The 22948-nt window shown below is 38.2% G+C and overlaps 1 protein-coding gene across 1 annotated transcript in view; it reads left to right on the forward strand.

The window, feature by feature from the left end:
• The first annotated feature begins 806 nt into the window (after positions 1-806).
• cabcoco1.L (ciliary associated calcium binding coiled-coil 1 L homeolog) overlaps positions 807-22948 on the forward strand; it is a 76982-nt gene continuing 54840 nt past the window's right edge. The window contains exons 1-3 of the mRNA XM_018225110.2: positions 807-819; positions 6629-6708; positions 9019-9122. Of these exons, the coding sequence (XP_018080599.1) occupies positions 6706-6708; positions 9019-9122 (107 nt within the window). The 5' untranslated portion in view covers positions 807-819; positions 6629-6705. The remainder of the gene's footprint in view (positions 820-6628; positions 6709-9018; positions 9123-22948) is intronic.

Raw genomic sequence — 22948 nt, forward strand, 5'->3', positions numbered from 1 at the left:
ATGTCGAAAAATACGCGAAACGGCGCCGGCGTCTGGTTTTTGACGCCGGCGCCCGTTTTTTCGACACCGGCGCCCGTTTTTGGCGCCGGCGAATTTTTTGCCACGAATTTTCGCGGACGTTTATTTATTTTTTCGCTGGCGGCGAAACACGCAAATTCGCCCATCACTAGTTCCAAATTTCTTCTACCCAAAACTGAACAGGTGGCAACCCTACCTACATATTTTCTTTTGGGAGTGGGAGGGAGATCACATTCTACTATGCATGTATTGTTTGCATATAATGTATTTATATAGCAGATACAGTACACTGATTCCTTATGCCAGAAGCAAATTCAGGAAATAGCATTTTTCATATTAAAATAAAATAAATGTACTCAGCCCTGTGTCCACCTTCTAGGTCTCTGGTTGGTAAGTAATTGCTTCCCATTCATTACTACAGCGCTGTCTTTACTTTAATTGTTACAAACAAATGCCTGACTGCAGCCGCATGTGCACAAGCCCTACTTCCGGATACAATGCTCCAGGCTAAACCAACTGATGAGGAGGGGGGTATTAGTCACACGGATCAGTAACCTGTTTCCAGTCGCGTCTGCCGTATTGGGTTTAACTAGGTGAAAACTAAAAGCAGATATTTGGCTGAATATCAATGACACTGGAGAAATCTACAACAAAAGATATAGGTTTAAATGAAAGAACTCGTATCTCCCGCCCCTTCAGCTGTTAATGAGCCTTTCCGTGAAGGAAGCTGCTTCTTTGGCAACGCAGAAAGCTCATAGCAACCGCACACAGAGCCGAGTTAGTGCTGTTTGGAGTTCAGAGGTTAGTGCTTAGCTGGTATATTTACTAGGGAACTAGGGTAAAGCACAGAAAACTTTTGCCCTGAGCCCACAGGGCATTATCAGGGGCCCCTGGGAGAGTAGATAAATGGACGTGTTATATTGTTATTGTATCAGAGAAATCTGTTCTGCTACCCACCTGCTGTTTTGAAGTGTCACTGCCCAGTGTTCCTCCCACAGATAAACAGCTATCAGGTAGAATGCTGGGGGCTGTAGTTTAACTACTCTGATGGTTCTGTTTCGCAGACTTGTGTGGTCACTCCTTAAAGGGGAAGTAAACCTAGTTGGCGCAAAAACCCTCCCCCCTCCCGTGCGTTGCCCACCCTCCCTCCTTCCCCCTGGCCTACCCGTCCCACTGGGCAAATGCCCCTAACTTGTTACTTACCCTTCTGCGCAGGTCCAGTCCGGGGAGTTCACAGGCGACATCTTCTTCCACGCGATCTTCTTCCTGCTTTGGACGGCGTTTTGGCGCATGCGCAGTAGGAGCAGTTCTCCGGTATGATCTACTGCGCATGTGCCAAAAGTACTTCGTGACTTTTGGCGCATGCGCAGTAGATCCGTACCGGCGAAATGCTCCTACTGCGCATGCGCCAAAACGCCGTTCAAAGCAGGAAGGAGATCGCGTGGAAGAAGATGTCGTCTGTGAACTCCCTGGACTGGACCTGCACAGAAGGGTAAGTAACAAGTTAGGGGCATTTGCCCAGCGGGACGGGTAGGCCAGGGGGGAGGGTATTTGCGCCAACTAGGTTTCCTTCCCCTTTAAGGTGGCCATAGACGCAAAGATCCGCTCGTTTGGCGACCACCAAACGAGCCGATCTTTCCCCTATATGCCACTAACGGGCATGGCTATATCGGGGGTAATCTGAACGTTCGGCCCTATGGCCGAACGATTGGATTACGATGAGAGGTACGGTCAGGACAAAATCAAACCTGTCCGATCGACCAAACGACCGATCTCCGCCGGACGAAAAATGACGGGACTCTCCGCACACGGTCCGAAAATCGTACAAATCCTCGATAGGATCTTTACATCTATGGCCACCTTTAGTCAAGTCATGTCAGCAGCAAGTCTGGACTAGGAATCAAAATAGGCCGTGGAATTTCAGGTACACAGAGGTCCAAACAGCCTCCCAACAGCCCACTAAATAGTGACTGTCTATGGCAACTTACAGCAGCCCCTCTGGCATTTGCCAGAACCCACAGATTGCCAGCCCGGGCCTATGTGCCAGGAATCCAAGTAACAGGGACTGGAAAGTTACTGCTGGGGTCCAGGCGAGTGGCGGGGGCTGCAAAGGCAGGGGACGCCAAAAGAATCCGACAAAAAAAGTTAACTTGAAACATAATATCAAATATCACATTTTGATGCAAAATACAGACTTAAAGGATAAGTTAACCCCACACATACTTTCTTTCTAATAGAAGAAAAGACAATTCTAAGCAGTTTACCCATATACATTCATTAGATATTTTCTATGTTTTTTAAGTTATTTGTATATGTATTGTTATTGAAAGCAGTGTTTTGTATGTCCCTGACTATTCTCTGCCCTGAAAATGTTGCAGCAGTCTGAGTTCCTCAGCAAAGACAGGGCTGCTAATCAGCTGCCTTGTCTTACATTGTATTAATAGTATGGGAAATTTGCTTAGAATTGTTTTCTTTTATTGGGAAAAAAAAAATATATTTTTGGGTTAACTTATCATTTTAAAGGGGTGGTTCACCTTTAAGTTAACTTTTAGTATGTTATAGATTGGTCAGTTTTAAGCAACTCTTCAATTGGTCTTCATTGTTTATTTTTATAGTTATTTGCCTTCTTCTTTTGACTCTTTCCAGCTTTCAAATGGGCGTTGCTGACCCCCTCTAAAAAGCAAATGCTCCGTAAGGCTACAAATATATTGTTATTGTTACTTTTTATTACTCATTTTTCTATTCAGGCCTCTCCTATTCATATTCCAGTCTCTTATTCAAATCAATGCATGGTTGCTAGGGTACATCAATACACGTTACACGTTTGGCTAATTACACATGAGAAAGACTGACTCGAAACATGTAGTGTATTTTGGAATAAAAGTTTTGCAGCACAGTACTGCGGATGCTTTGTGGCCTCCTTCATACAAAGTGTATTGATGAATCTTTTGGTCTTCACGGTGTGAGCCCACTTACTAAAAGTTAAGGGAAGCGCTGGGAAAATTGCATAGGATTTATGGTTGCTAGGGTAATTTGGACCTTTTTACCAGACTGCTTAAAATGCAACTGGCACCAGTGTAAGGGGGACCCTGGCACCAGTGTTTTTTTAAAAAAAATATTCTTTGGGGCCCCAATTTTTTTTTAACTTGTAAGGGGGGCCCTGGCGCCAATGTTTTTTTTTTCTAACTTATAAGGGGGGCCCTGAGCATCAATAGCTTTTTATAACGTGTGTGTGTGGGGGTTACTTTCTTAGCGCTGATGTCTGTGTGGTCTTTTAACTGTTGTGTGGAGTGGGCGGGATCTGGGATGGGGCTTGGGCGCCAGTGTGGCCGGGCCCAGGGGGCCCCGAAAATGTTGTTGTACGGGGCCCCATGATTTCTAATGGCGGCCCAGCCTGGGTTATACCAGTGAGCACCACAAAGCAGAACTTTAACTAAAAAGTCAACTATTTCATTCTACTGCGCATGCGTCTGCCCCGGGAAATTAGCTCCTATCAGTTTTCTGCTGGAGCACTGGCCCGGGTTTTCAGATACATCAATACAATCACTTGGGGGTGCCTAACATTTGGCACCCCCACAGTGGCGGAACTACCGGGGGAGCAGGGGGTGCGAGCGGGCCAGGGCCCGCACCCCCTCAGGGCCCCCCGGTAGCTCACGCGCCACTGAAATCCGGGTGGAAAATTGCGTACGGAGGGGGGCAGGGGGGGCATCACGCACCAGGGCCCGCCCCCTCTAGTTACATTACTGCACCCCCAAGTGCAAACAGACTTTCCTTCTCCTTTAACAATATTGCTAATCTTTTGGTATGCTGTGTGCAATTTTTAGACCCTGGCAACCAAAAAAACAATGATTTGTGAAGCTTCAATTTTATTTGAAAGTGGGGGTTTACCTTTCAGTTACATTTAAGTGTGTTCTATAATGGGTAATTCACCTTTTCAATTTCACCTTTTTATAGTTTTTGATTATTTGCCTTCTTTTTCTGACTCTTTCTAGCTTTCAAATCTACAAAATAAATGCTCTGTAAGGCTACAAATGTTATTGCTACTTTTTTATTAATCATCTTTCTAACTAAAGTTAATTTAAAGGTGAACAACCCCCTTTAATGGAAAGTTTGCATTACTTTTCTTTCTCTTCAGTCTCTCTCCTATTGATCATTCAGTCTCTCATTCACACCACTGCCTGGCTGATAGGGTAAATTGTATTTAAAGCAGGCAGTCAGCACAACATTTATCAGTTTTTCGTAAGGTGGTGCACGTTTTCCACTAACATACCATAAGCAGGAACATCGGAATAGAAACGCAAATTATTTTTACTTAAAAAGTGTTAATTAGCGCATGTGGCCTTTTATCAAGCTTACTGACACACAGTTACCAATACTATTTATACTCTATTACACCATCTAGTGGCCATTAGTGTACAAAGCACTTCAAAACAATGATCACAAAACAGTCAAAAAAATATATAGTATTAACATAAAGGAGCAGATTTATCAAGGGTCGAAGTGAAAATTCTAAGTAAAAAAAATTAGAGTTTCAAGCTATTTTTGTGTACTTAGACTGTCGAAGAGGCCAAAATTCGATTCAAATTTAAAAAAATTAGACTATTCGAATATCGAAATTTATCATGTACGTCTCTTTAAAACTTTGACTTCGAACATTCGCCATCTAAAACCTGCCAAATTGCTGTTTTAGCCTATGGGGGGCCTCCTAGGATCTATTTGGAATCATTTGATGGACTTTGAAAAATCAAAGTTTTTTGGGGCAAATCCTGCGATTCGATCGAATGCGCTAAAACTTCGAGTCGAACACAGCCTATTCACCCGAAGTTAAAAACTTTTTAGAATAGATTTCGATTGGTCTTTTTTTATTCGAATTTCGAAGTTATGGGAGTTCAAAAAAACTCCCATTACTCCGAAATTCGACCCTTGATAAATCTGCCTCAAAGTGTCCGTATCAATATCAAAAGCATGTGCTCCATATCTTATCTTATACTTTGCCACCGGTGCTTCTAAAAATGGAACAGCAAATTTTTCTAAAATCATAAATGAAAAAAAAAAACCCCAGTTTATCAACTGTGAACACCTTCATATTTTCCCCTCAACCGCTCTCTTTTTTTTGTACTCTTCCCAGAATTCAGCAAAAAAGAAATGTCAACAATATATCTAAAAAACAAAAGGTATTTCACTTGGTACACTGGATTCTTATGGAAAATCAATGTGTAATCTTACCACAATTGTTCAGCCCCCAGAAAACCAGGCTCTTTTAGTCTTTTTTTCCCATGGGATTGCTCCCTATGTCCTGGAGTCCCTACTTTTTCCTACATTCTAGACTAGAGAGTGGGTAACTACCCAACACTACAATCTGTTGTAGGCCACAACTGCGCTTGCTAGCTAGTCTTTCTGTCTCACACTCCTAGAGCCAGTATGACAGTACCTATCCTACCATATCCTACAGACCTCATTCACAGTTACTGTTTGTAGACTTCTGCTAAAATTGTCCACAACATTAGAGTCCAGGCTTCTCCTTAAGGAACAGTAACACCAAAAAATGAAAGTGTTTTAAAGAAATAAAAGACTTGTATGCTTGCTTCAGAAACTCCACAATAGATAACAGATAAGTACTACTATAGTTTATATAAACAAGCTGCTGTGTAGCTATGGGGGCAGCCATTCCAGCACAGGATACACAGTAGATAAAAGATAAGTACTACTATAGTTTATATAAACAAGCTGCTGTGTAGCCATGGGGGCAGCCATTCCAGCACAGGATACACAGTAGATAACAGATAAGTACTACTTCAGTTTATATAAACAAGCTGCTGTGTAGCCATGGGGGCAGCCATTCAAGCACAGGATACACAGTAGATAACAGATAAGTACTACTTCAGTTTATATAAACAAGCTGCTGTGTAGACATGGGGGCAGCCATTCAAGCACAGGATACACAGTAGATAACAGATAAGTACTACAATAGTTTATATAATCAAGCTGCTGTGTAGCCATGGGGGCATCCATTCAAGCACAGGATACACAGTAGATAACAGATAAGTACTACTATAGTTTATATAAACAAGTTGCTGTGTAGCCATGGGGGCAGCCATTCAAGCACAGGATACACAGTAGATAACAGATAAGTACTACTATAGTTTATATAAACAAGCTGCTGTGTAGCCATGAGGGCAGACATTCAAGCACAGTATACACAGTAGATAAAAGATAAGTTCTTAATCCCATTGTATACTACAGAGCATATTGGTTATCTATGTATCCTGTGCCTTTTCTCCTTTTTCAGCTTTGAATTGGACCCTTAATAAAGCCCAGGTCATATGCTGGGAGTTAATAGAAGAAAAGATAGGGACATCTTCAGAGGTACAGATCTTCACTGCTAAATGGCTCTGGTGGCCTATGGCTGGTGTTGAAGCCAAAACACAATTTGTAGTTTTGTCATTTTGTAGCATAACACATATACCTATTCACTGGACCAGCGGTAGGTTAAAGTGGATGGAGGCTAATCCCAGAATTTCTGATTTAAGCAAAATTAAAAGCATGTTGAAACTTTTAAAAATAATGTGATTTGTCTCAATTTTCATGTGAACTCTTAATTTACTTCTAGGTACATTCCCCTTGCTGTTTTTGAGTTCCACTGCAAAAGCTGATCAGTTTAGTAGCCGTTTTGCAACTAAAGCAAACATGGTAAGTAGTATATCACTCGGATGTACAGTTCAAATGCTATTCGTTTAACTTAAAAATCTTTTTTTTTTCCCCCATTATAATTCCCCCCATGAATTGGATAGCTCTCTATAAACAAACTGCTCACCTTTTGCAATTTGCTTCCTCCATCACAGGCCTACAGATGATGATAAGTTACTTATATGGGGCTTAGCTTTCACTAATAATTTGCTTAGCCACATTATCCTCCTTTCTGAATTGCTCAGAAGAACCAAGCAGGTGGTATCAAATTTAAAATTCAAGTGCTTTCAATGTTACTGCAAAACAATTTAAAAAACACATCTTGCTACTAGTTATGTACAGGTCGAGAAAAACTCAACCTGCACCCGTCCCTAACCCTATGCTCCTCCACCTGTAGCCAACCCTAACCTCTGACTTTATAGACCCACATCAACCATGTCCTGCTATGACATCACGTAAGGGGGCGGGGCAAAACAATCTAAAAGGCACGCACTAGAGGCAGAAGCCAACACAGGAATTGTGTGCAGAAGTTGGCCTGAACCCACCTGACTCACGGGTAATCCCACAGTTCCCACGGGTGTTATACTAGTGTGGTGTGTATGCAAATGGCCTGTAGATGTCACTATGCCCACACTTATACTGTGCATACTCATCTTAAAAGTGAAAGTTACTGTTGTGTAATGCCTGCATGACTCTGCTAATAAAGCACTGTTATACTCTACTCATCCTCGGCTACCCAAAACATAACAACTAGGCCGCACACCACTACTTGCTACACCTTTTCACTTATGTCTTCATATATTCCTAGATGTCTGCTGCTTTCTTCACAGAGCCCAAACCACCCACATTCACTGCCATCTCCAATCTTAAAGGAACAGTTCAGTGTGAAAATAAAAACTGTGTAAATAGATAGGCTGTGCAAAATAAAAAATGTTTCTAATATAGTTAGTTAGCCAAAAATGTAATGTATAAAGACTGGAGTGACTGGATGTCTAACATAATAGCCAGAACACGACTTCCTGCTTTTCAGCTCTCTAACTCTGAGTTAGTCAGTGACTTGAAGGGGGGCCACATGGTACAAATCTGTTCAGTGAGTTTGCAATTGATCCTCAGCATTCAGCTCAGATTCAAAAGCAACGGTTATGACCCATGTGCCCCCCCCCTCAAGTCACTGATTGGTTATTGCCTGGTAACCAATCAGTGGAAACCAAGTGAGTTGCAAAGCAGGAAGTAGTGTTCTGTTATGTTACACATCCAGTCACTCCAGCCTTTATACATTACATTTTTGCCTAACTAACTATATTAGAAACATTTTTTTTATTTTGCACAGCCTATCTATTTACCCAGTTTTTATTTTTACATTGAACAATTCCTTTAAAGGTGATCTATGCCCAAAACTGTAATTCATGTAAACTAATTGAGGGTTGCTTGGAGCAGTGAACTCTTTCCTCCTGTGTGTCCATAACATTATGTGTATGTAAACATTATAGGTCATTTACAACCACAAGTGCAGTTGTGGTCCCACAAATTTCCCTACAGTCAGTGGCATGTAAAACCCTACTCATTAAAGGGGAACTCAAAATGAAAATATAATAAAAGCTTCCTCATACTGAAGTAAGAAACTTTCTTAATACAATCAATTAAAAATTCTGCATTGTTTCTGAAATAATCAAGTTTATGTTCACTATTCCTCTCAGCAGCATCTGTTTCTCTTTATTCTCTCTTTATGCAGCAGTTGGGTGTCTGATGATTCCAATATATCTTATAGGGTGGGCTCCCTTTCCTAGCAGATGAATTAGAGCTCACACAAATAACTGATTCCAGTTCAAACAAAATCTAACAAAATAATTGTCTTTGGCACAAATCCTGATTGTAGAGAGACACGATTTCTGGTGATTTTAATAGAGTGAGCTCTAATACATCTTTTAGGCAAAAGAAGCCCCCCTATAAGATTTATTGGATCATTCATCTGACACCCAACTCCTGAATGAAGACAGAATGAAGAGAAACAGATGCTGAGAGAGGAATAGTGAAGATAAACCTGATTATTTCAGACACAGTACAGGATTTTTAATTGATTGTATTTAGAAAGTTTCTTATGTCAGTATGCTGAATCTAATATTACATTTTCTGCGTCCGCTGTATGTTGAACACCAGAAAATGCTGCATTATGGGGAAAAAACATTGTGATTGTGCTGTAAATTGCACTTTGCTTACTGTACTTGCAGTCATAAATGAGCCCTATAGTGTACATATAATTGTCTGTGTTCTTTGGGTAATAACATTTTTTTCTGTTTTGTTTTTACTGTGCAGGAAGATGCATTACCTTGTGATACCCAGGTCTTTTCTTCTTCTGTGATTCTGTCTATAACCCAGATAAATTCTCTCTTGGAACAAGATGTGGCTGGTGTGCAAAGGTATGTATGTTCATCCTATAAATATGAATATCATCGCCTTATTTTTTGTCTTTGCTTAAAAATACAGCCTCATTTACCAGCACTTGGCAAATTTGCAAACACATAGCAAGCAATCAGTGTTCAGTCAGCTGCAAATAAAACATAGAAAACAAAAACTCAATTGCATGCCATGGGTTAGTGCCCAGGTGCAAATTTGCCTGTTAGTGAATGAGACCCACTCTTTAAATATGAAGGTACAATATATATTATTCTAATGGTAGGAAATATTTATACAAATTATAGTTTTACATTTTTGTGCAAATTTATATATTTTCAAAAGACAAGGGTTTTAATTATAATTTTGGGATCATTAATTTGATAATCCAGCATATAACATTGCAGATTTTTGGCATGTGTTTGTTTTGTTGTTCTTTCACCTTCAGTGAGATTACTAGTACCACCATCAATGAATCCAAGACATACAACTTCACATATTGCTGCACTGCTTTATCCTCAGGCAAGGGTGGATGTTCTTTTAGAACTGTTTAACTGGGTAAAAGCTGTTATGTTATGGTATAAGCAATGCCTTTCCCTTTATGCATTCAACTTACCAAAATATTTCCCTAGTATCCAATTCATTTGCTTGAATGATGTAGTTCAGACCCCAAACAGAATTAAACAATGAATATTCTTTAAAATAGTAAATGTATCTGTGGTTATTGTAGGGTGAAAGCCCCCGCTCCGATGGAAATTTGGTTACAGCTTAAAGGACATGTAAACCCCACACACACATAATTAATCTGTGAATAGCCTCTGTGAAATTTTTAGATACGTGCCATTCTGGTTGTTAAAAGGTTAACAGTAAGGCTGCAGCATTCCCTTAATCACTTAGAAATCCTTCTCTTCCTCTAACTCACTCAGCCCCTCCCTCAGGAATTTACTTTAGACTGTTGGCTCATGAGCATACTCAGATCTTCTCAGCTCAGATTACTAAACACACCCTCCAGTCTAGCAGCCAATGTAGAGATAGCATTGCAGGTTCCCATAGAAAAGCTAGCTGTCTGATACTATTTTTTCTCTCCTAACCCCCTCTCCTGAGCTCAGCTTAAACATTACAGTGCTCAACCCCAGCAGAACTTTTTATCAAAGTATGTTGTGCCTGTGTAAACCTGCATCCTGCATTGCATGAATTTTACAGCATACATGTCTCAATGTTACTGTTGATGTGTCAGGGGGAAAATGGCCGCCGGGTGAAAGCTATTTGTTTTAGGAAAATGTAATGGCGCTGGCAAATGGAGGGGGTATATGCAGTACAAATGATGTGGCTTGGGCGGGGGAGATATGCCCAACTTATATACATGGTAGGAAAATCTAGGCTTTACATGTCCTTTAAGGGTAACTTAATAAATTAGGGTAACAAAATAAAGAGACAGATTTAAGAATCCAGAATTCCCAGCAGTTTGATTTGTTTGCTATTTATTAACAATATTCAGATGTCACATACTGTTTCTCATGTTAATGGGGAACTCCGACTTCCAAACCAAAATTTGATAAAGAGGCCCACATAACACAGAAACCTCTACCCATCACAGTTATCGGTTTCTTCAAAAAGTATGAATAAATGAAATCCAGAACAGTTTTTCTCTTTCTGCATCATTTGAAATTCTGGCAGGGAAGGAGCGACTAAACACTGATGTTACAAATTGTAACAACTTCTCCACAGCTTACAGACAGCATGCAGGAACTACATAACCCACAATGCATTGCACTGTGATGTTCCTTTCCTTATTGAAATCACGCGCACAGGGAATTGTGGAGTGTGGAGGATGCAGACTGAGGATAGATGGCTGTTGATACAAAGTAACAGTAGTCAGACAGCTCATCAAAGTAGTCTGACAGATCAGCAGAAGAGCAGGGGGCTAGGCTTAGGGAACTGTCAAAAACCATTAAAAATCATTAAAAGTCTGCATATTTTTTTAATTGATGTATATTGCAAAGTTGCTTGAAATTATGTTTACTTTTCAAAAAGCTTGTTATGTTTGTGTGGAGTTCCCCTTTAATAAATGTGTATTTTAATTCCTCAGAATGTGTTCAGCAGCTTATGAGCTGTAGCTCTTACACATGTATTTAATTCTCCACTAGCTGTTGGGATGTTCTATTAATTCAGACTCGTACCTAGCCTTGTATTTAAAAGCCTACTCTTGACCCATTCTGCATTGGTCTTAATGGAAACAGTATGTACCTTTGCACCCATAATAATACGTGTATCACCTTTTAATGAATATACCCCATTGTGTAACTTACTTTACTGGTGATGTCATGTGGTATTTAATGGAATTAAACCTTTATTATACTTTCTACAATTAAGTATATTAATATGATGATTATTATTAAAGGTACAGTATAGAATCTATAATGCAGAATGTTTGGGACCTGAGTCTTGCTGTAATTTGGATCTCTGTACCTTCAGTCTGCTGAAAATCATTTCAATATTAAATAAATTCAGTAGGATTGTTTTGTCACCAATATGGATTCATGCAGCTTAGTTGCCATCAAGTACAAGGTTTATTACAGATCTACTTGAAATTAAAAATATGGGACATGGCCTTCTTGTAATTCAGGAGGGATCCCAGCTTCGTAGTGGAGGGTCCACGGCCCACCAGGACATCCACCATAAGGTCCCCCACCCCTCCTCCAAGCCCCCCTGCCCCAGCTGCAACCCCCCTCTGGGTCCCTCGCATGTACCTTTTCTCTAGTTGCGGCCAGTGGGGAGGAAATCAGGGGGTCGTGGGGCCTGTGCAGGCACCAGATGGGTGCTGGTCTGGGTCAGTGAGGCCCACCAAGTTTTTACCCTGAGTCTTGTTGGCCCGGTTCGAGCCTGCGGAACCTCATACCTGTGTTTATTATTAAATTGGGAGCTCTACCCACATTTTTCTTTTTGCATGACCGGGCCCCTTAGAGTGCACATACTGTTTAAACTGACTGGCTTGAAACTACCAACATGATTTTCATTTGAGGCACAAATAAATTACAGTTGTAATGAGCAGGGTTCCAAATCTGGAAAAAAACTCAGGTCCCAAGCATTCTGGATAACAGGTCCCATAGCTATGCTGATTTCCTTTTTCCTAATAAAACAATACCTTGCATATAATAAGCTGCATGAATCCATATTGGCGGCGAAACATTCCATAGTATTTACTTAGGGCATCCCACCATTTTGGAAATAGAAAGAGGGACAAAAAGATTTGCTGAGCAGAGCGCGGTGAACATTTTTTGACCATGTCCGTATTTGGCCACACCCCCAAATGTCCATGTCCATTTTACAAAATTTGGCAGGTTAAGAAAGTTTGAACACATTTCTGTGGTTTTTATGTGTTATTACAGTTTTGCTAATGAAGGCGAATTGCCCTTTAAGCTGTAAGTTCTCCCAAGAGACCTGCTTATCTTACACTGTTACAAAAGTATCTAATTATCTTTTCTGGGCTCTCTGCCAAAAGCCAATTAAGTTAGAAACTTTGAATCTTTTTCTGGCTGTTCAGTGCAGGAGATCAAAGAGAAAGTCGGGACATTTCAGTAACGATGCAGGGTTTAGCTGTCAAAATCAGGCCTGTCCTGTGAAAAAACTGGACAGTTGGGAGGTATGACTTAGGCCTTAGGGGTTTATATAGCAAAGGCCAAATTGTAGTGTTTTTTTATACCTCAAATGAACTGGTTTCTTATTTAAGAAAAAAACTAGAGTTCGGGGTTATCAACCCAAAAACTCAAATGAATTGCATTTTCGCAGGGTAAAAACTCAAATCACTTGAATTGATCAAGTTTTCGGCAGAAAAATCTTCAAATGGTACACGGAACCTCTGCCATTGACTCCCACATGACCTTGACAGGTTTTAGATGGTGTATTTTCACATTCAACTATTTCCAGGGTCAGGGTATAATAAATCTTGAAAAATTTGAGTTTTAAAAAATAAAAAAATAAAAAAGAAATGTGTTTGTTTTTTTTCAACCTGAAAAATTTATTATACGACCAAAACAAAACCTTGATAACTCGAATTTTTGTCGAACCTTAACAAATCTGATCCTATGGGGGTTGTTTACTAAACTCTGAATGCAAAAGTCACGTAAAATTCGTGATTTTTTTTAATAAAATAGGACTTTTAAAAAAATCTCGAATTTTTCAGAATTTATTAAACCCATAGGATGGAAAAGTCCGAATGTGAAAATCCTGTCTAGGTTGCATAAAAGTCGATGGGAGAAGTCCCGATGATTTTTTGATGTGCACTGGGTTTTTGGCAACAGCCTGAAGTTTTCAGAGTTTTCGGGCAAAATTCAGAGTTTTCGGGTGAAATATCGGAAAAAATCATGAAAATCACATGAAAAATCTGAAAAAAATGTGAAAATCAGATTTTTTAAGATTTTTTTCCCGCAAATTTTTTTTTTTCGTGAAAGTGTAATAATGAATAAGCCCAAAAAAACAGTGCGGATTTGGTTGGAGTTTTTTTCAGAAAATATTGCGATAAATTCAGACTCCTACGTGTTCAATTTTTTAAAGAGACCTTAAGGCGTGGAAAAGCCCCTTTATTTGGAAAAGTCCCAATCATTCCAGATCCCATATCCTATACCTGTGTTACTTATCAACTACTACATTATTATTAGAATATAACTGGTATAATATCTTTGTTTGCTTAATACATTTCCCCCCAATGTCAACGTGTTGCAGAATTCGTTGCCTTCCTTTCGCTAACCAGTAATAAATTCAGACAATATCTTGCCGCATGTGCAACTTGGAATATGCAATAAAACTCTGTAGGAATTGTATTTCATTCTAGCACAGGCCACAACTGCATCATTAACCTGAATACTGTATATGTAATCCTGGGAGCTGAGCTTTCTAATAGTGATTAATGGCTTCAATAACCACCTTTATATTTGCACTGTACAGAAAGGAACGCATACGTCATCCCTCTTTTCATTTCCCCTCAATCTTTAGCTTTGTGAAATGTCCAGGTAAAGAATGCACCGGGTCTGCAAATAAATGTAGTTAACACATGAAGGAAAGTGCATTTATTTATACATACATACATATATATATATATATATATATATATATATATATATATATATGTATGTATGTATGTATGTATATATATATATATATAATGAGTTTTTGGCTCACTGCAGCAGGCATGATAGATGTATAGAATAGTAGGTTGTTTAGCTTTCCAGGTTGGATTCTCTTAAGTTTATTCGCCAAGCTTAAAAGGTTGGAGAAATAATTCATAGAATCGTCTGGCAATACTTACATGTACATCATTTTCTCATATTAACTTTCACTGAACTTGATCCCAAGCTGCTGAATGCTTTTCCAGAGAACATTTGCTTGAGCCGAACATATTCACTATTTAGGATCACGTATACAATTTGTTAATCAAGAGTCATTTTTCCTCAACCTACACTGTTCTGTTGTTGACGTCATTTCTAGCCATAATTTTCCATCTAATTTGCTGTAGTTTTTCTACATTAAGTAGCTTTCCTAATGCACCAACAAGCCAAAAACACTTTCCTTCTATACTCACTTTTCACTGGAAAAGATTTTGCACACGTTACTATCTGGCTTATTAAAATCGCTTAAAGGGCAGGTAAAGGCAAAAAAAATAAAATCCCATTTTTACTTTCTTTAATAAAAAAGAAACCTATCTCCAATATACTTTAATTAAAAAATGTGTACCATTTTTATAAGAAACCTGACTGTTTACAGTGAAATTCTCCCTTCATTTACTGCAGTGGATAGGAATTGTCAGACGGTCCCTAACTGCTGAGCAGGGAAACAGCAGGAGGAGTCCCCACCTTACTTCCCAGCCATGCAGAACTCAAACAGCTTTGTTTGTTTCCCTGTATAGCAGTCGGCGACTGTGTAGAGCTTTGTATTGGATTTTATTTTTGCCTTTACATACCCTTTACTGTTTCCAACTCCAGCTGCAGGGACAAAGATCATGGAGCCAGATTTATACAGATTTATTTGGAGGATTATTTTGCTGGTGTTATAAAATAAAGAAATGAACACTTCGCCTACTGCCGAAAACAGTGTGTCTGTTGTTGCTGTGGGACCTTGCCAGGTCAACAGAGGGCCAGCACCACTATTGTAGTGTAAGTCATTTACAGGAGTGCGGTTTATCTAATACACCAACTGCAGGGACCAATTTGGCCCATTTTGAGGATGACCCCCTAGACTGGGTATGCATATGTATGGGTCACCCAGTGGTTTATCAAATACTACTTTTCTTCTTAAGGTCAATTTTGTTGTTTCCTATTATTGCAAATGGGCAGAAATTTTCAGTTGGAAAAATTACTTTATCATATAGAACTAGGGAGCAAATTTAATAAAGGGCAAAGTGACTAACGCTGGCAAAAATTCGCCAGCCTGACGTCATTTCAGAACTTTGCCGATTTACTAACAGTCGCTGGCGTAACTTTGCTAGCGAAGGAGATAGACTCTAGCGGCACTTTGCTCCCTAACGGCTCCCTGACGTAACTCCGCAAATTCACTAAGATGCGGATTTTACTGAACGTTACCTCTTGTGCCAAACTTGCCTTCCCCACCTCAGACCAGGCGAAGTGCTATAGAGTAAATAGGACTTCCTCAAAATTTAGTTGAAAATTTTTCTAAGTCACAAAAAACGCTGGCGTCTTTTCCTTTTTTCAGGGTGATAGGCTGCAAAAGAGCGTAAATTTTTTTTGTGTTACCAGGCTTCCCCCCCTACATTTCCTAACTTATGGCTCATAAACTATTCACTGGGCTCATGTGTAGGGCAATATAACAACTCTATTTTATTTTATTAAAGTTCCCTGGGCTTGTGTAATGTAATGTATTTGCTGCAACATATACGTCCGTTCAACTTTAACTTCCCGCCGTATGCAATTTAGCCAACGCTAGCGCAACTTCGCTCTGCTTGCCGAATTAACGCTAGCGAAACTTCGCCATCGTTAAGCGCCCTGGATGCAACTACGCATGTTAGTGAATTAGCGTTGTCTGAGCGAATTTTTGCCTGGCGAAGTGTTGCGCTGCCTGCGAAGCCGTCGCTGGCAAATTTTTGGCGCTTAGTAAATTTACCCCTAGGAGTTTTAGATTTTTTTGTAGGAAATGTCACCTAGTTTAATAGACAAATTCTTTATTCGGAGCATGATAAAACTTCAAACAATCTTTCTATTGATATACGGGTATGGGATCCGTTATCTGAAAACCTGAAAACTCTGAATTATGGAAAGGCGGTCTCTCAAATAATCCAATTTTTAAAAAATGACTGTTTTTATCTGTAACTAACTGGATCTTTTCCACTGGAAAAAAATGCACCTTTAATAAATAGGCCTCTAAATTCTTGTAATTATAAAATGCAGGAACCTCTTGAAATCTATTTCTCATGTTTCTTTTCCAGTGCACATTACAGCTTCATTCTTCTCTTTTAGGAATCAATGAACCTATTTTGAGCTTGTTTAGCTGCTAAACTAAAGCGCCACCTAGTGCTGAATTTCTTAATATGTTAAACCCCTTACATTGCAAAAGCTGTATTTTATAAAACGCCTGCTGCACTGTTCTAATACATCAATACTTTTTGATTAAAAAAAAAAAAAAAACACTGTCTTTGTTTCAAAATCAAATACATAAATGTTATAGTATATGAATACCTAAATATCCATTTATAATCAGTATTTATTTGCTCCATTTTTTTTTTGTTTATACTTTGCCAGACATTTAAAAATGTATAAATAATATTTAATGTATTCCTGTCCAGACTGCAATGCTCCCTCTGTTGTTGAGGGATTCTGGGAGTTGTAGTTCATCACCAGCATGAAAGCATGTATATATTTTATTTTCCTCCGGCTTTGTACCTCATGCATTGCTTGTTGCGACATTATGTTAAAACTGTGACTGGCTGTGAGCCTTAGGCCTAGAGGCGGGGCAGACAATTAATTTCACTTTCCATTCAGCACTTCCTAGATGTCACTGCTCTCCCCACATTCCCCTGTTCTCTTCACCATTTAATTGTGTAGCCAGGACATGGGAATGGACATCAGGTCCCCCATTCTGGGGCACAAACAAGATTCTGAGATGATACAAGGCTTGTCTTAATAACAGTGTCCACAAAATGGCTGCTGCCTGCTTGTTATAATTATGAATTCCCAGACTGAAGGAAACAAGATTCAAATAATTTATACAGTGTAATTAAAGTTAATTTTGCTTGACTAATGTGATAAAATAGGATTTTGAATATTTTTTTTGGGTGATGGGTCCCCTTTAAAACACTTTAATTTTTTGGTGTTACTGTTCCTTTAATCAGGCATTATTGTAGTGTTGGTTTTCCACTTTGCCATCAAATTAGGTCAGTTCTATAAAACAAAACTTTAATACGACGATATTTTCTCACCTTGTCATTATAAAACACGCGCCTGTCACTGCATGACCACCACACTCCTAATTTAGATTTCAGCAGCTCTCGTCTGTACATTAGCAGGTCATTGGGTAGAATGAAGTGTAGAAAAGCATTAGGGAAAAGCAGAATAAAAATAAGTATATAATGTTGTTTTTTTTTTCTTTCTTTACCTCACTCTCTGCCTCCATTTATTTATTAAGTTGGATGTTAGTTATCAGTAATGTTTCTCCTTATATCTCATAAAGGTTTAGACATTTAGGGGGTTATTTATCAGAGGTCCGATTTTAGTTTTATACACCTCGAATGAACTCTGGTTTCTGGTTTGGGAAAAACTCAAATCAATGAGTTCGGAGTTAACAACTCAAATTAATCGAACTAATAGAAAACTCAAATTAATCGAGTTTTCGGTGAGAAAAAACTGAAATCGCTTGAACCGATCGATTTTTCTATAAAAACCCTGAAAAAAAATATTGATTTTTGACTACAAAATAAACTCGAAAACCTTAATTTATTCTCTGAGATATGTTTGAGCTTACTACTGTGGTTAACCATGTTGAGGCCCTGAATACAAATACAGGTATTAGATCCCATATCCAGAAAGCTCTGAATTACTGGAAGGCCATCTCGCATAGACTCCATATTATACAAATAATTATTTATTTTTTTTAAATGATTTCCTTTTCCGCTATAATAATAATAAAACAGTAGCTTATACATGATCCAACTAAGATACTGTATAATGAATTATTGGAAGTAAAACCAGCCTATTGGCTTTATTTTATGTTTAAATGACTTTGAGTAGACTTATGGTATGACGATCCATTATACAGAAAACCCCAGGTCCCAAGCATTCTGGATAACAGGCCACATACCTGTATAACCAAAAATATATATATTCATCTTTTTTCTCTCTCTTTCTATAGCCGCCCCAATAATTAAGGGCAGGGCTGCAAAGACAAATGTTTCATTAATCTAGATGAAAAATTGGACCGATCCATTTCTCTATTGTCACCAGACCAAATATTAGATATTAATAAGGGTCATTATTGACAGGATTATTAAACCTTTTCAATAAGTATTTGGCTGAAGTCAGCCAGATTTCAACTGTGCCGGTTATTGTTTTAGCCAAATATATATATGGATCAATAAATCAAACAACACTGATCAGTTTTCCAAAGTGCAGGCCAGGCCAATTATATACGAAATTGTGTAAGCATCAGAAATCCTGATATTAAGTGAAACATCCTGGAACCCTGTTTGAAGGTCTAAAATGATTAAAACAGGATAAAAAAACCATAATGATTTCATTTTATCTTTTTCATGCTCCAGTCCTGGTTGCACTACCCACCAACTAGGCCGTGCCCTTATTCCACCATATTGTTAGAGGAATATTGCACATGACTGAAGGAACGTGGAAGGAAATAAAACAGATAATGGGACCGAGCAACTAACCAACATCTCTCTATAAAAAGCCAAATAATAGGAATCTTATTATGCAGTAACCTTTATATAGTTTGACTGGGCAAATGCAACATGGAATAATAATAATGAATATGAATATATATCTCTCTTTTTCTCTCCTAAGTTGACTTTTAATATCTTCATATTTTGCAACAGGGGGTACTTTATTTATTATAATACACAAGTTTCAGTGAGTCATGTGACAGAAACGACATCACTAAGCTCCGATTATAACTGATGACATCACTAAGCACCATTTATAAGGATATCATTTACAGGATATTCATATAGTTATATATATATATATATATATATATATATATATATATATATATATATATATATATATATATACAGGTATGGGACCAATTATCCAGAATGCTCGGGACCTGGGGCTTCCCGGATAGCGGGTCTTTCCGTAATTTGGATCTTCCCACCTTAAGTCTACTAGAAAATCATGTAACCATTAAATATACCCAAAAGGCTGGTTTTGCTTCAAATAAGGATTCATTATATCTTAGTTGGGATCAAGTACAAGCTACTGTTTTATTATTACAGAGAAAAAGGAAATCATTTTTTAAAATTTGGATTATTTGTTATAATGGAGTCTATGGGAGACAGCCTTTCCGTAATTCGAAACTTTCTGGATAATGGGTTTCCGGATAACGGATCCCATACGTATATTGAATTGCAAGGTATGACATGTATGCATTTAGCTTTTTGAGCATTAAAACTAACATTTGGGTGTTACCGTCCTGTCGACTAATAATAATAATAATGGACAATGATCCATTATTGTTTGTAACTGTGGCAAGGTAATGTATCTGACAGAACATAATCATATTCTCTTGCTATTATGTGTGGTAGGCTCTTGCTTTTATCACTCTTAGTAACAAGCTTCTTTGCCATCCTAATGGAATTTTTAGAAGCTAGATGTATTGCTTTCTACAACAGATGTTTGTTATTTCAATGAACAGTAAGCCATACAGAGACTCACATAACTGTTGCATATATCGATATTTAAGATACCTATAAGGTACCTGCCAAATTGTATTTGCTGGCAAAAGAATTCTTGAAATGTCCTGCACAGTGTTGCGCCTTAGCTGGTGGAATTACAAAGCAGGAGACAAGAGTTTCCAATTTAATCACAGCAACAAAAAGTTGGTGGTACATTATGGGGCCCATTTACTTAGTTCAAGTGAAGGAATAGGATAAAAAAACCTTCGAATTTCAAATGTTTTTTTTGGCTACTTCGACCATCGAATGGGCTACTTCAACCTTCATCTACGACTTCGAGTCGAACGATTCAAACTAAAAATCATTCGACCATTCGATAGTCGAAGTACTGTCTCTTTAAAAAAAAACTTCGACCCCCTAGTTCGCCACCTAAAACCTACCGAAGTCAATGTTAGCCTATGGGGAAGGTCCCCATAGGCTTTCTAAGCTTTTTTGAGTCGAAGAAAAATAGTCCGATCGATGGATTAAAATCCTTTGAATCGAACGAATTGCGGTAAATCCTTCGACTTCGATATTCGAAGTCGCAGGATTTCCATTCGGCAGTCGAATATTGAAGGTTAATTAACCCTCTATATTCGACCATAATTAAATTTGCCCCCATAAGTAGGGATTCACCAAATCCATTATTTTGGATTCGGCCGAACCCCCGAATCCTATGTGAAAGATTTGGCCGAATACCGAACCAAATCCTAATTTGCATATGCAAATTAGGGGCGTGAAGCGGAAAACATTTTTCACTTCTTTGTTTTGTGACAAAAAGTCACGCAATTTCTCTCCCAGCTCCTAATTAGAATCCTAGAATTAGGTCAGGTAGGAAACGTATTTCATCAGGCTGCAGATATCTACAGCTTGAGAAAATTCAAGTTTCAAATAAGAAAACATTCTTTTACAAGTTTCTAATTAATATTCTATACTTTGTATGTGCGGATATTCGTCCTGCATCCAAGAATCCAAAACACACTGGTAACCTGCTTTCAAATCTGCTTTGAACCAGGTTTTCTCAATTTATCAGATTTTTTTGGATATAAAATAAAAAGTCTTTTCTCTAAAAAAAAAAATGTTTTTATTTTTCTTGCTTCAAGCCCTGTAACATTTACAGACACCAGAATTCAATGGCTGTATTTATTGATGTTGCACAAAAATTGATTAAAAAAAAACGATCATGCTTCGTTAAAGTAAATAAATTGTGTTAGAGTTTCTACATGTAATGAGATATGAAGCATATTCATATTCAATATTCATTTTTAAGATTACTTGCAGTTCATTAAAATGATGGGTAGGTAATCTTATAAATGTCACTCGGACCATAAATTAAGTAATAAAGATGTGTGAAGCTAAGAACATCCGTCTGCAAAAAGAAAATAAAGCATCACGAACATTGAACGTCCTCCCTCCCCTTTTCTGCTTTCTTTATACACAGATCTGAAGTGGAATATGTGGGGGTATTAATTTTAAAACTAGTGCCTCTACTAATCCCCCTGCGGCAAGACTTGTCAGTGCTATGATGTTACACTTGCATGTATGAAAAAAATAAAAAATAAAATTTTATATATATATATATATATATATATATATATATATATATATATATATATATATATATATATATATATATATATATATATATATATATATATATATATATATACATAACTATATGGTAAGGGATTCCTTATCCAGAGACTTGTTATCCTGAATGCTCCGAATTACGGGAAAGCCACCTCCCACAGAGCAAAATAAGAAGATTAAGCAAATATTCTAATTATTACAAATGATTGTCATAGAGGAAAATTATGGGTGGTTTCGGGCTGCAATACTAAAAGGACCGTTTTAGTAGGGATACACCGAATCCACTATTTTGGATTCGGCCGAACCCCTGAATCCTTCACGAAAAATTCAGCCGAATCTGAATCCTAATTTGCATATGTAAATTATGGGTGGGAAAACATTTTATACTTCCTTGTTTTGTAAAAAAAAAAAAACTCATGCAAATTAGGATTCGGAGTAAATTTGGCTGGGTAGAAGGATTCGGGCAAATCCAAATCCTGCTGAAAAAGCCAGAATCCCGAACCGAAACTTTTTTAAACCACAATTAAACAGTAAGCACTAGGGGGTATATTTATCAAAGAGTGAAGTTAATAGTGAAGTTCCGCCACTAGAGTGAAATTCCGCCACTCCATTCATTTCTATGGGATTTTTATAGGCGTATTTATCAAAGGGTGAACTTTCACTTTTACCCATTGATAAATACGCCTTTCAAAATCCCATAGAAATGAATTTAGAGCTGCGGAATTTCACTCTAGTGGCGGAACTTCACTCTTTGATAAATTTACCCCTAAGTTTGCCCTGGAGCAGTAACCAATAGCAACCAATAAGATGTTTGCTTTTAAACAGGTGACCAGTAAATGCTTCCTGCTGATTGGTTTCTATGTGTAGCTGCTCTTGAACAAACTTAGGGGTCGATTTATTAAGTCGAAAATTTTTTCAGATCGCGGAAAAAAACTGCAACTTTTTCACAATTTATTATGCGACAATTCCAAGTATGATAATACTTTAGCTAAAACCTGTTGAAAATATGTAGAAGTCAATGGCAAATGTCCATTTTACAACTGGAAGATCTTTCTTTGATTCGTTATCCGGAGTTTTTGACGCTGACTTTTGTACGACATTATGAAAAAGTCTTAAGTCGTTGTGCGACTTTTCTGTGACTTTTCCGGTTCGTGCTTTTTCAGTTCAGATTTTTTGTAATTTCTGGTTTTAGAGAACTAGGATTTACATATGGTTAATTAACCCTCGATATTCGACTGCCGAATGTAAATCCTTCGACTTCGACTATTACCGCAAATAGTTCGATCGAACAATGATTTGATTCAATTCGAAGGATTTTAATCGATCGAACAAATGTTCCCCAAATGCTAACATTGCACCTTGGTAGGTTTTAGG

The sequence above is a fragment of the Xenopus laevis genome, chromosome 7L, assembly GCF_017654675.1.
Source record: "Xenopus laevis strain J_2021 chromosome 7L, Xenopus_laevis_v10.1, whole genome shotgun sequence".
NCBI classification, from domain to species: domain Eukaryota; kingdom Metazoa; phylum Chordata; class Amphibia; order Anura; family Pipidae; genus Xenopus; species Xenopus laevis.